This window comes from Triturus cristatus, chromosome 6, assembly GCF_964204655.1.
Source record: "Triturus cristatus chromosome 6, aTriCri1.1, whole genome shotgun sequence".
Classification (NCBI taxonomy): Eukaryota; Metazoa; Chordata; class Amphibia; order Caudata; family Salamandridae; genus Triturus; species Triturus cristatus.
The window spans coordinates 143,923,541-143,937,878 of NC_140589.1; the positions used below are offsets into that span (position 1 = coordinate 143,923,541).

Consider the following 14,338-nt stretch of genomic DNA (forward strand, 5'->3'; position numbering starts at 1 on the left):
AGAACACAAGTAATAAGGATGTGCTCAAGGGGAGCAACCAACACAAGAAGAGGAAGGACAGCTCACACAAGCTAACTTATAGAAATCAAGCAACTGAGTGACAATTACGCCAAGTAAGAAATGGGCGGGCTTTATTTATGTCCACTGTAGACTCACTATAGGTCTTTTTTTTGTTACAAACAGCTTGTGCTGTCTGGTAGTCAAGATCTGAACTCACTCCAGTGCCCTGTTTAACTTTGGGGATGCGTTTATTTATTTATTTGCTGTTTTATATAGTGCAAATTCGATCTGAATGTATTCAAGCTTAACTTTAGCACCTGTTCCATTACTCAAGCTCATATTAATGTTTGTAGGCACAGTGAGATTAAGTGATTTGCCCAGAATTACAGGATGTTGAGCCTACGCCGTGACTCAAACCTGGCTCCACAGTTCCAAGGTGGGCTGCTCTGGCCTTTATGCCACAATCACCGTGCTCTCCATGCCACTGGAGTCAAGCTATCCTGGCTGATGAGGGCTGAATGCCCGAATCCGGTCCTACGAGGCTTGTTTCTAGTCCAGGGAGGACCTGGCCTGGCAGTTCGGGCTGGACTGTTCCCATGGGGCGCAGACTGATTTGCATATGGCTGGGTCCAAATTGGAATGGCATGGGGAGCAAAAATCAATGGATTTAGACCCAGATCTCTGTACTGGGGTGCATGTATGACATTGTTCTGCATTCTGTCCATCAAATGTTCTTTTTGCACAATCACCTGGCTGAGCAGGGCAGGGCAGGTCTTGGCTGTAAAATATGGGGTTTGGCTCTGAAGCCCCCCGTGTCTCTTGTTTAGTGAGGTTCGTGCACAGGCTGCGTAGGTGCCTGCTGCTAGAAGAGTCTGCAGGCTCTGCCTACGACACAAGACTGTGTGAGGGCTCACAATGGTACAGAAAGGGCATAGGCTCTCGCAGCCAGCGGGTGAGTGAATGCTTTATGCAACATTTGTCGCAGACTTCTAAGCACTGCGTCAAGCGGGGTTTCTGAGCTTGAAACGGGACGGTGATTTGAAACGGGAAGGCAGAGCGGGAGGGGCTGGGGGCAGGGCTTTAAGGGGGATGAAAAACGGAGGGGTCTCTCTAAGGGGCGTGGCCGATGTAATTCAGGGCATGGTTTAAGAATACGTAAGCTAAAAATCTGTGCTTGGCATAGTGTGCCGCGAGACTGGTATTTTGCTGCATCTGCCAGTGCACCCATATATATAACACAACCGGTAACATTACACCTACAATAAACCAGGACTATCGACTTTGTCAATGACTGTTGGTTGCATATGCTAAATAAGCAACACCTATGGCTTCCTTGTATAAAATATTGAAAATGCTTCAGTTGTGAAATGATGAAACAGTGAAAGAACTATAACAAGTCTCTTTGACCTTACATCAAAGGCAGGTAAGGGTGGAACTGCTGCAGAGGACACCCTGAGGATGAGGGCAAAAATGGAGAGCCCGATAGGGACCCGTCTGGACACCTGCTTTTTAGAACTGCCGGTGCTAAGCAGGACCCGGCCCACTTAAAGCCCTGGCTGGGGGCTTGGAAACACAACGGAGAGCGGGAGGGGGTGACTAAGTGCGACTGCTGACCGGCCAATTACATCTGTGAAACGCAGCAGACTTTTGTTTCTTCTAGAAAATCAGAGAGTGAGAGAGACTGCTCAGAGACAGCAGCTGCTCAGTGACTGCAGTTAGGTAACCCAGGATTATTTCGTAACGTGTTTACAACAGAGGCAGGTCTAATTTTTTCTAAGGAATGTTTTATTTTTTATTTTGCCAACTTGTAAAGACAGATCTATGCAGGAGAACGCATCCTGTTTCCACTTGATACGCACGTTACATTTTTTAGTTGAGGTAATAAAAAATAAAAGCGGGCTGGTTAAAAAAAAAAATACTTTGAGTGAAGTTTGCGCGCCGTACCAGCCGCGACATTCCACACCCCCGAGCCTTTCCCAGAAGTGTCAGCCGAATTCCCGCCCTGGCCGTCAGCGAAACGCTATGCTCTGCTGCCCTCTAGGGGCGACTCCCGGGAAGTCGGTCTGACACTTGCAGTTTCCAGTACTTCAGTAAACAAATTTGAGGCGTGTTAGAAAAATGTGGAAGGGAAATACATTGTGTGCCTCACTTAAGGCACGATATTTTAATTGAAGGATGATGGCTTTTAGTGCTGAAGACGATGGGACTTTACTCGACTTTACTCAATTTTCTAATAATAGATGGTGGCATAACACGTATTTTCATACAGAATATTTGGATCCAGGTGCGAGTTTTCGACATTTATAGGCGAACATTTGTAGTTGCCGGATGACGTGCGTTAAATTGAGTGACGGGCATTTTGGACCAAAAGAGTCCTAAATGCAAGAAAGGAACATTAGCCGGATAGCAGCGCTTTAGCTGCATACCCGGAGGCGGTTAGGAGAGCTGCCATATTCCGGCGGGACTGGAGAGCATTGCTGAGGCTGCCCGGGACTTGCGCCAGGAAGGGCGTTGCAACGAGCACCAGGCGCATTCAAATGGGTATGTGGCGCTCATGGACGTGTCTCACTCTTGTGTCAGATTAAGGGGCATATTATCAAGCATGGAGTTAAAATTATCGCCGCTTTAGCGGCAGAAAACTGCCGCTAAAGCGGCGATAATGGGTTTGATAATATGCACTTGAGAATTCCTATAGAAGCCCATATTGTCACCAAAACATGGGCTTCTATGGGAGTTCTCAAGGACATATTATCAAGCCCATTATCGCCGCCTTAGCGGCAGTTTTCTGCCGCTAAAGCGGCGATAATTTTAACTCTGTTTCTTGATAATATGCCCCTATGTGTTTATTCACCTGCGGTGCTTAAAGTGGAGGACGTTATTCACCTTACTTTCCAAAACCGATTCACTACGAATGACCGTATGAATACACAAAAGAGTATATCCGCCGATATTTTCTGCGTACACCACACTTGTGTACTCCACACTTCTTATTTCTGGTTACGAGGACGTTTGGATATTAAAGGCCAGGGGCTTCGGCCTCAAGGAGGCCACATTGCGGATTCATGCCACCGAGATCTTCTGCGTGCTCGCTGCCTGCACTCTTTTGCGTATTCATACGGCCATTGAGATTACAAGTACCACATAATATACGCGGCCACCAAGTCCAAATCATTTGATAAACGGAAAAACTCCCAGTTAATTTGGATACTTTTATGTCATACCACTATATGAGACGGCCGGGTTGGAATTAGAACAAACAGGTGTACAGGTTGCTCCAGGATCTACACTCTTGGAGGAACCAGATGTCCGCGTTTGCATAGAGGGCTTGACACTTTGCCCATTAATTTTCTGGAAATACTTGGACATACCGACCTACCGTATGACATCGCTGTTTGTGAAAGGTCACGGGGCACACAGATTTAATATTGATAACGCGGAATTTTTACCACATTAATTTTCTGGAAATACTTGGACATACCGACCTATCGTATGACATCGCTGTTTGTGAAAGGTCGCGGGGCACACAGTTTTAATATCGATAACGCGGAATTTTTACCACAAATAATTACTTCGAAACACCGGCTACTTCAAAGTCATCGACACATACGAACTCTCTTTGATGCTTAGCGGTATATAGCAATAAAATACAGACAACGCAACCTTTACCATCAATGTACAGTTTCATCAACGCTGCTGTTAAGTTTGGCGTAAACTTAGATTTAACACCAACAGCAGATACAGACTTTGATTAAACCCTGAAGAAGTCCCATGAGGTATGAAACGCGTTGGCAAGCAATTGTGTGGTGCTTTTAAAAGAACTAGTGGTTTTCAATAAAAGATTCATACTGACTACAATCAAGATACACAATTTTTTGTTATTTTCTTCTGGGAAGCTAGTTTGTTTTCAATATACTTCTTTAATGTTTACACATGTTGTACTAGGATATTTGTACACAAGAGTACGTATCTTTCTGGGGTGCAGGGTCAATCTTTAGCTTTGGATAGTGGTGGTTCATAACCACCTATTTGAGATGTATGTGGGTCACATCCTAGACCGTATGCACCGAGGTATAGTGGTGACCTAATAGGAAGTGACGTTTGGTGCTGGACCTTTAAAGCACTGACCACTTTCTTTGGTAGTGCGTCGGGATCTTAGACTCTCAAGCATGCTGCCTTGAGCAGGTCACGAGGTACTCCGTCATGTGACGAAACACGTGTCGGCTGGCTATAGAAACCAGGAAAGAGGCCAGTGGGCTGAAAATAAAAAAAGAGAAATATAAGAACTGCAAACATGTTTCGTTTTTCTACTACTGTCCTGATAATATAGTATTTGTATTTATTGAAGTATTGCGTGTGCTAGAGCTGTGCAATGAGCACAAGGCCTCGGCAGTACGTGGGGCGCTAGGCCACGAAGCCTCTACAAAATCACAGAGCAGATGAGTGTAAAGATTACCGTGCAGCCTACTAGACACCTGCCCCAAAGAACATAAGGTTGTATAATGGGCCGTTCAAATTGATAGGTGCGCATACTCCCCTTAAAGAGCAGTACTGTGAATGTACTTCGGGATAAACAGCCGAGGGGGCCTCCCAGTCTGACTGATGCGCGCTTCAGCCTGTATGCAGCCTGCTGCTTGCAGTCTTCAGCCACATGATAAGCCGTTCATCAATGGGAAGGGCTTTTTGTTTGTGACACTGGGCAACTCTTTGGTGCCACGTCTCCAGTCCTATCAGTACCTTTGCACTGCAGGCTAGCTGCAGCAGCACAGCCCGCTCTCGCTTAATGTGACTCTTCCCCCGGGGGCATAATGAAGGCCCCTGCAGCTCTGTGGGGGGGGGGTAAAATGTTCAGGGGGGGGCATTCTGCCCAATACCAATGAATATCTGTGAGATACAGAAGACGTAGGGGCCTCATCACATTTTGCAGGGTGTCCCCATCAGTTTGCATTATGCCATTGCCTTCCCTGTGTAGCTCTCTACAGAGCTCTGCAGAGCTCTTCAGGAAGTGTAAACATTGGCTTTGCCAATGCTTGTTTTAGACCTCTGAGTTGTCCCTTGAAGTATTTTTAGGTCTGGGTTTTGACCGTGTAGCTGTCAAATTGACGTGATGCTTACAATATACATAGACTGGCCTTTCCATCTTCCCTTTTCAACCATTGGCTTTCTTCAACAGCATCCTCTTTCAGCCATTGGCTTGAGATTGATCACTCATGTCTTGGCTAAGCCCAGTGGAGTTTTCATCTCCTAACTAATGCTTCTTCTGGGTGTATCCCTCCGCCTCCACTCCAGTGCTTGCATTGAACTGCAGGAGCGACTACTTCACATCTAAATCCCTCTATCCACTCCTCCTGACTCCCTGCCATCATCTCACTCAGTCCCTCTTCTGTTTCTTCCCACCCCTTCTTCTGTGTCACCCTTGCTTACACTTCCTGCTGCTACTTCTCAGAAGTTCTTAATTGCTGCCAGCCCCTGGTATTCCCCTCCCCCATTTCATAGAAAATACAGGTGTGCTTTACCAAAGGCTCCCTTGTTTTCAGTACCACACACTTTTTGTTTTTTTTTTGTATGTCAAAAGAAGGTGGCAGGTAAGGAAGCCTTCCATACAGTTCCCCCTTTCTATGTCATAGAAACTATAGAAGGACTATAATGACCACTCCCCTCCCACCCAACCTTTTATTTGAAATGGGAACAAACACAGGTCTGTATCAGAGACAAGGGAGTCTTCAACACAGTCTGTCTTTTGTTTCTTGGCTCACTTCAATGTGATAATTCTGCATGCTTTAAGCACATTAAACCCAGACCTATTGGCTTTGACAAGGCTTGTTTTCCTGAGTGGCCACTGCTCAGTGTAGTCCCTCTCTGGAGACACGTCATTATTGCTGCGAGGAGAGAAGGTGACCATGGTGCCTGCAATCGGATTTGAGTATCTTCGCTTCGAGTCCATAGGCTATTAAGTGGTTGCAGACGCGTCCCAGCCAACAATCTCAGTGGAGAGCCAAGCTGCCCAGCGCTCCCAGGGCCTCATAACTCTTAATTCTGTGTTGTAAAAATAAACTTCAGAACATTTGTAACTGAATTCTGACATCCATTCTGTCTGCTCACAAGTAAAGTAGATGTGATGCACACAGCCTTAATAGCTTGCCACGAGCTCGCTGTTCCTTTCGGCACAGTTTGTTTTCCTGTATGGAGTGCCGTATAGCTAATGTATAGTTGTCGCGACTTCAGAAAAGGTCTAGGGTCGGTTCCATAAGCTATATTGCTGCTGTATTTTTTATAATTTGATCCACGTCCTAAAATGTAAAAACAAGCTTTATGGAGGTATACAAAATCACATAGCAGATCTTTTTTGCTTTTCTAGCATCTATGTGGGCCCCCTCCAGCATTCTGAGTGGAAAGGATGTGTTTTGATAAAGTGCTGCGTGTTTGCTTGGGTTCCATGCCTTTATGCTCAGTGACAGATTCTTGGACCTTAACAGGTTTTAAAACATTTGCAGTCTAGAAATGTATTTTAATGGATACGGCTAACCATAGATTACACACATTAGAATACTCCCCAGGCACCAGACTGGATCTGGAAACAGCGCTTCTGCAGATACGGCTAACCATAGATTACACACATTGGAATACTCCCCAGGTACCAGACTGGATCTGGAAACAGCGCTTCTGCAGATACGGCTAACCATAGATTACACACATTAGAATACTCCCCAGGCACCAGACTGGATCTGGAAACAGCGCTTCTGCAGATACGGCTAACCATAGATTACTCACATTAGAATACTCCCCAGGCACCAGACTGGATCTGGAAACAGCGCTTCTGCAGATACGGCTAACCATAGATTACACACATTAGAATACTCCCCAGGCACCAGACTGGATCTGGAAACAGCGCTTCTGCAGATACGGCTAACCATAGATTACACACATTGGAATACTCCCCAGGCACCAGACTGGATCTCGAAACAGCGCTTCTGCAGATACGGCTAACCATAGATTACACACATTAGAATACTCCCCAGACACCAGACTGGATCTGGAAACAGCGCTTCTGCAGATACGGCTAACCATAGATTACACACATTGGAATACTCCCCAGGCACTAGACTGGATCTGGAAACAGCGCTTCTGCAGATACAGCTAACCATAGATTACACACATTAGAATACTCCCCAGGCATCAGACTGGATCTGGAAACAGCGCTTCTGCAGATACGGCTAACCATAGATCACACACATTGGAATACTCCCCAGGCACCAGACTGGATCTGGAAACAGCGCTTCCTCAGATACGGCTAACCATAGATTACACACATTGGAATACTCCCCAGGCACCAGACTGGATCTGGAAACAGCCCTTCTGCAGATACGGCTAACCATAGATTACACACATTAGATTACTCCCCAGGCACCAGACTGGATCTGGAAACAGCGCTTCTGCAGATACGGCTAACCATAGATTACACACATAATACTCCCCAGGCACCAGACTGGATCTGGAAACAGCGCTTCTGCAGATATGGCTAACCATAGATTACACACATTAGAATACTCCCCAGGCACCAGACTGGATCTGGAAACAGCGCTTCTGCAGATACGGCTAACCATAGATTACACACATTAGAATACTCCCCAGGCACCAGACTGGATCTGGAAACAGCGCTTCTGCAGATGCGGCTAACCATAGATTACTCACATTAGAATACTCCCCAGGCACCAGACTGGATCTGGAAACAGCGCTTCTGCAGATACGGCTAACCATAGATTACACACATTAGAATACTCCCCAGGCACCAGACTGGATCTGGAAACAGCGCTTCTGCAGATACGGCTAACCATAGATTACACACATTGGAATACTCCCCAGGCACCAGACTGGATCTGGAAACAGCGCTTCTGCAGATACGGCTAACCATAGATTACACACATTAGAATACTCCCCAGGCACCAGACTGGATCTGGAAACAGCGCTTCTGCAGATACGGCTAACCATAGATTACACACATTAGAATACTCGCCAGGCACCAGACTGGATCTGGAAACAGCGCTTCTGCAGATACGGCTAACCATAGATTACACACATTAGAATACTCCCCAGGCACCAGACTGGATCTGGAAACAGCGCTTCTGCAGATACGGCTAACCATAGATTACACACATTAGAATACTCGCCAGGCACCAGACTGGATCTGGAAACAGCGCTTCTGCAGATACGGCTAACCATAGATTACACACATTGGAATACTCCCCAGGCACTAGACTGGATCTGGAAACAGCGCTTCTGCAGATACGGCTAACCATAGATTACACACATTAGAATACTCCCCAGGCACCAGACTGGATCTGGAAACAGCGCTTCTGCAGATACGGCTAACCATAGATTACACACATTAGAATACTCCCCAGGCACCAGACTGGATCTGGAAACAGCGCTTCTGCAGATACGGCTAACCATAGATTACACACATTAGAATACTCCCCAGGCACCAGACTGGATCTGGAAACAGCGCTTCTGCAGATACGGCTAACCATAGATTACACACATTAGAATACTCCCCAGGCACCAGACTGGATCTGGAAACAGCGCTTCTGCAGATACGGCTAACCATAGATTACACACATTGGAATACTCCCCAGGCACCAGACTGGATCTGGAAACAGCGCTTCTGCAGATACGGCTAACCATAGATTACACACATAATACTCCCCAGGCACCAGACTGGATCTGGAAACAGCGCTTCTGCAGATATGGCTAACCATAGATTACACACATTAGAATACTCCCCAGGCACCAGACTGGATCTGGAAACAGCGCTTCTGCAGATATGGCTAACCATAGATTACACACATTAGAATACTCCCCAGGCACCAGACTGGATCTGGAAACAGCGCTTCTGCAGATACAGCTAACCATAGAATACACACATTAGAATACTCCCCAGGCACCAGACTGGATCTGGAAACAGCGCTTCTGCAGATACGGCTAACCATAGATTACACACATTAGAATACTCCCCAGGCACCAGACTGGATCTGGAAACAGCGCTTCTGCAGATACGGCTAACCATAGATTACACACATTAGAATACTCCCCAGGCACCAGACTGGATCTGGAAACAGCGCTTCTGCAGATACGGCTAACCATAGATTACACACATTAGAATACTCCCCAGGCACCAGACTGGATCTGGAGACAGCGCTTCTGCAGATACGGCTAACCATAGATTACACACATTGGAATACTCCCCAGGCACCAGACTGGATCTGGAAACAGCGCTTCTGCAGATACGGCTAACCATAGATTACACACATAATACTCCCCAGGCACCAGACTGGATCTGGAAACAGCGCTTCTGCAGATATGGCTAACCATAGATTACACACATTAGAATACTCCCCAGGCACCAGACTGGATCTGGAAACAGCGCTTCTGCAGATATGGCTAACCATAGATTACACACATTAGAATACTCCCCAGGCACCAGACTGGATCTGGAAACAGCGCTTCTGCAGATATGGCTAACCATAGATTACACACATTAGAATACTCCCCAGGCACCAGACTGGATCTGGAAACAGCGCTCGTGCAATGCTCGAGGTACCTCTGTGGCAGCCGTAGTGATGAAGCCGAGCTGCATATAAGCACCACTCTGGCGCGATGCCAGTTCCCGTCTTTCTGCTTCCTCCAGCATGGATTGAGCGCTCCCAGTGTGCTAGAGGACATTATCCCCACCCGAAACTACAGGTATCATACAAGCCATGACTGAAGAAAACAGATGCCAGTCACAGACCTGATGTTCTCCCTGCATCAGAGCGAATTTCAGAAGACCACTTGTCCATTCTCCTGCAAGATGCTTGAATGTTACACTCCTAGCGTGCTGTTGAGAGGGTACAGGAGGAGAGGGTTGTTACACTTTCTATTTTCTTGTACTGAAAGGGGACTGGGGTCTCGGGCCTATTTTGGACCTACCACCTTTAAATGCCTTTCTGTGGAAGGTAAATTCAAAATGCTCACGTTAGACCAGATCCCGTCTGCCCTGGACCCAGGGGACTGGATGGTGTTGTTGGACCTGCAGGACGCACATTGTTATATGCCTGTCCTGCAGTCTCAGACGTTACTTGTAGTTCAAGGTAGGCCAGGAGCATTTTCAGTTTGTTCTTCTCCTCTTCTGCCGCACCAGCACTCCTCAGGTGTTCACAAGAGGTTACTGCCCATCTTCAGGGGTCGGGATACCAGTTTCCCCCACCTCAATGACCCCAGTCAGTAGTAGACAGTCTCCAGATGATGGTGAACCTCTTGCATTGTTGGAGTGAACTGTCAAAAAGTTGAAGTTGCACCGACTCCTCTGCAGAGTCTTTCATTCATTGGCGCTATTCTGCACTGCAGTTCAGGGCCTTCCCTCCACCGCAACGAGTACAGAACACTCGGGCTATGATCCTGCTGCTTCAGCATGAGTCCTGGATCTCTGTGAGAACAACTCTCAGGCTTCATTGCCACTTAGCCTCCTGCATCCTCCTCGTCGGGTACATCAGGTGTTGCATGCTTGCTCTGCAATGTACTCTGATGTTCCAAAGGGCCCAGCTTCAAGGAAATCCGACAGATCTCATCCAGATCTTCAGACATTTCATGATCTGCAGTGGTGTCTGCTCGAATACGGTTGGTCCAGCGAAAGGCCCCTGTCTCTTCCCCACGATGCTGGTGACGGATTAGTTCCTGCTTGTTTGGGGAGGTCATCTGGGGAGGTGGAGATCAGAGGACTCTGGTCTCGGATGGAAATTTGGCTCCACATCAGTCTGTTGGAATTTCAGGCCATTCATCTGGCTCTGAATGACTTCCAACCATCCATCAAGGGGAGGCTAGTGCGGGTTCTTGTGGGCAACACCACCACCATTTGGTATTGTAACAAGCAGGGTGAGGTGGGGTCCTATGCTAGGATGCTTTGCGCCTCGGGAGTTTGGTGAAGCGTTAAAGTATTTCCCATGAACCACCTGGCATGTTCCCTGAATGCCAGAGCAGACTAACCAAGCAGGGGGCATCTAGGAGATCACATGTTGTGTTTACATCCTGAGGTGGCACAGGGCATCTTCTAACAGTGCGGAGATCCCTGACTAGATAGTGTTGCCACAGTTGAATGTGCAATGTCAAAAGTTTTGCTTGTAGGAATTTCCGCAAAAACACTTCTTGGGAGTTGGGGCAGACTAGAATAGAGACCCGGGACTCCTGTATACCTTCCTGCCCGTGCCCCTTCTGCCTGAGCTCTGAAAACGATCACAAATGAACTGGCCCAAGTCACTCTACTCCAGACATGACCAGAAGCGTGGATACCCACAACTTCTGGGCATGAGCATCTGCCATTCGGGAGGATCTTCTATCACAGCAACAGGGGATTGAGTGATGGCTAACTCCTGCGTTTGATCTGCTGCCTGAGGGGGTGGATGGCATCCTTTCTGCCAGCCGTTCCACAAAATCCATTTATGTTGTGTTTGTGTATTAGTGGCGTGATTGAAAAACGGAGTATTTACAAGCAGGGCTGTCAGATGTTCTTTTGTTCGTTTTATGTTTTGACAGCCAGGCGTGGCAGGAAGAGTATTTTGCTAGCTCGATCCTGCAGTATTTTAGTCTGAGTCCATTAAACAGACACACGCACACGCACACACACACGCACATGCACGCGCACACACGCACACACATATGTTTTGGTGCTGTCATTAATATTGGTATCCTGCTCAAACATTCTGGAATGCTTTTAATTTTTCTGACTCTCGTGCCCAATTGGACAGACTGTGGCACTGGAGAGTCAAGCTGTTCGTGATGCTAGATGCTGCCATGACTGTGCTACCCACCTTGCCCAAATATGAAAACGTCCTTTATTATTCCGCCTTCTCCTCCTGCCTAATTTTCAATCCCCATCCAAGCTCGACCCGTCCTCCTTCATACTGGTCAGGAAGAGCTGGGGTTCGTTGGGCAGATGCGAGGGTCCCAAGGACATGAAGCGCCTTCGGCCAGCTGACGTCCTAGCGGCTCGCCCTTCTCTGGTTCAGTTTTGTCTGTGGAAGCTGATTCTTCGGCAGGTATTCTCCTGTGCTGTAGGAGGGGCTGCTCTGTCCTACAGGTATATCATGATTCTGTCCCAGTAGAGCTACATGGGAAGCCTGTCTCTTTAGGTGATTGTGGCCCTCTGGGCCATGGCTAGATCAGGTAGTCTAAAGCCGGCCTCGTGGGCCCTCATACAGTAGACTGAACACACAATTCAGTTAATCCTACTCTGAAAACCATCCTCACCGGAGTCCCTGGCCTGCTGGTGATTGAACACTGAGATCCCCCCCTACCTGGCTCACCTAGAGACCCCGCCCTCACCTGCTGATGGGTTCAGGGCTGACCGTGTTGCATTGTCTATCTGCTTTGAACGCGCTTTGTGGCTCGGCGGTGTTGGAGAGGATACAGAGACACGTACAACTTGTGTTTTTTCACTACAAGTAGCTTCCTGTTCCAATAAAAGGTGATCATCATGTAACTTCCATTACTACTTTTTAAATCATCATCTAGATCTTTTTATCTCTGTTTTTCGTGTTAGAAAAAGCATGCTCAGTCTGAAGGAGAACGTCGTTTGATTGGTTAGAGCATGTTCCCAGTCCAGGTTTGCTGTTTGGTAGCTGAGCTGTGATTGGTTTTTATATATTTAATGGAAGTGATCCGGTTGGTCAGTCAGTGCTTAAGTTTTTTCTTTTCCTTCTCCTGCTGTAGAAGTTTCGAGCGGACATGCCGGGAGCCAGCAGTGCCTTTATTCCCACCATCAATGCCATAACCACAAGCCAGGAGCTGCAGTGGATGGTGCAGCCCACAGTGATCACCTCCATGTCGAGCCCCTACTCCCGCTCGCACCCTTACAGCCACGCCATGCCCGGCTTGTCCTCTGTGACGGGGCACACGGCTCTCCAGCGACCCGGCGTCATCAAGACTATCGGCAGCACCGTGGGTCGCCGGAGGAGAGATGAACAGGTAATGTGTAGAACCAGCACTACCGGTGCTCCCCTTCATGCCCTCATTTCTCCTGACTTTTGGTTTCCATCTAATTTAACCCAAACTATTATCACTCTTCGCACATCCTGGTACACCGGGGGCATTGCGCACCTGGGCAGTATTGACACGTAATGGGTCCTGTCTAAATGTCATCCGCCCTAGCACTACCTCCACTTGGAGCAGTCCGTCAGTTTGGCCTGCTACAGACAGAGGTGGCCCTAGGTAATAGCTTTTTACTGAAATAGTTGCAACATTTGTGCTTTTTCCCTAGCAGTCAGAAATGGCAACTGGTTTATAATTGCTCTTGGAAGGTCTTCCCAATCTCGGCCACAAAAAGGAATACTTTCATGAGCCGTAAAGTAAACCTGTACATTTTTTGAAAATAATCTTTTTGTAGTCCAAAAGCCCATTGCTTGGTATTGCTACATACATTGTAGATTACTCCAGAATAGACGACTGGCAGCTGACGATGGTCGTGTTTTTTGGTGGGGTTTTCTTTAGTTTTTTTCCCTCTTACATATATGTCCTACATTTTCGATGCAAAAACGTCCTCCTCATGCTCTGAAAATCTGGTGGCAGGTGGCTGGCGGGAGGCTTTTTGCGCACTGCTTAGAATCTTACAAAGTCACACCTTTATGGGTATTCGTCACGTTCCGCTGCCCCCCACAAGAAATGTTTGCACCGCTGATACACAACAGTGACATATTTCTTGCAGTCGTAAGCAGCATTTGGGGTCAGAAAATTCCTCATTCTGCGATTTGAAATTGTTATCCAACATAAAAAAACTTTCAAATCTTGCATATGCAACCCTAGAACTTCTCTTGTCTTAAGGAGAATGACCGTTTGTAGTCGATAGAAAATAGAAGGCTTCTCCACACCACATGATGTTTCTAGAGTTCTTTTTTAAAAAAAATTCTCGGGCTTGTTTTTCAAATGATAATAACATTCTCGAAATTATTTTCCTTTTCTGTTGTGTAAACTATTTACTTGAATATGTAAGATTCAAACAAAAGTGGGTGGGGGAACAGTTCAGTATGTGCAAGAACCCAGAGGAGTGTAGGTGAGGAAGCGAAGGAGAGAATGCAGGAGAACGGTAGTGAGAAAAAAAAGGTGAAAAGTCTAAAATGGTGCCATTGACTTCATGCATTACAGCAGCAAAGAGCTCCAAGTGTTGCAATATTCTAAGGGCACGCAGGGGTCAGCAGGCATGATTAAACAGATCAGCAGATGTGTGCAGGGGGCACCACCCTTGGTTTTGTTTCCTAAGAATGCCAAAACTACTTTCTGGAATTGATCATGGGGAAAACTCCTCTAATGCAAGCCA

At 47.0% G+C, this 14,338-nt stretch overlaps 1 protein-coding gene across 4 annotated transcripts in view; it reads left to right on the forward strand.

Moving 5' to 3' along the window:
* The window catches only part of FOSL2 (FOS like 2, AP-1 transcription factor subunit), a 41,579-nt gene that overhangs the window by 15,463 nt on the left and 11,778 nt on the right, over positions 1-14,338 (forward strand). For all 4 annotated transcript variants that reach the window (XM_085610364.1, XM_085610365.1, XM_085610366.1 and 1 more), the window contains exon 2: positions 12,739-12,993. In XM_085610364.1, coding sequence (XP_085466490.1) covers positions 12,739-12,993 — 255 coding nt within the window. The remainder of the gene's footprint in view (positions 1-12,738; positions 12,994-14,338) is intronic.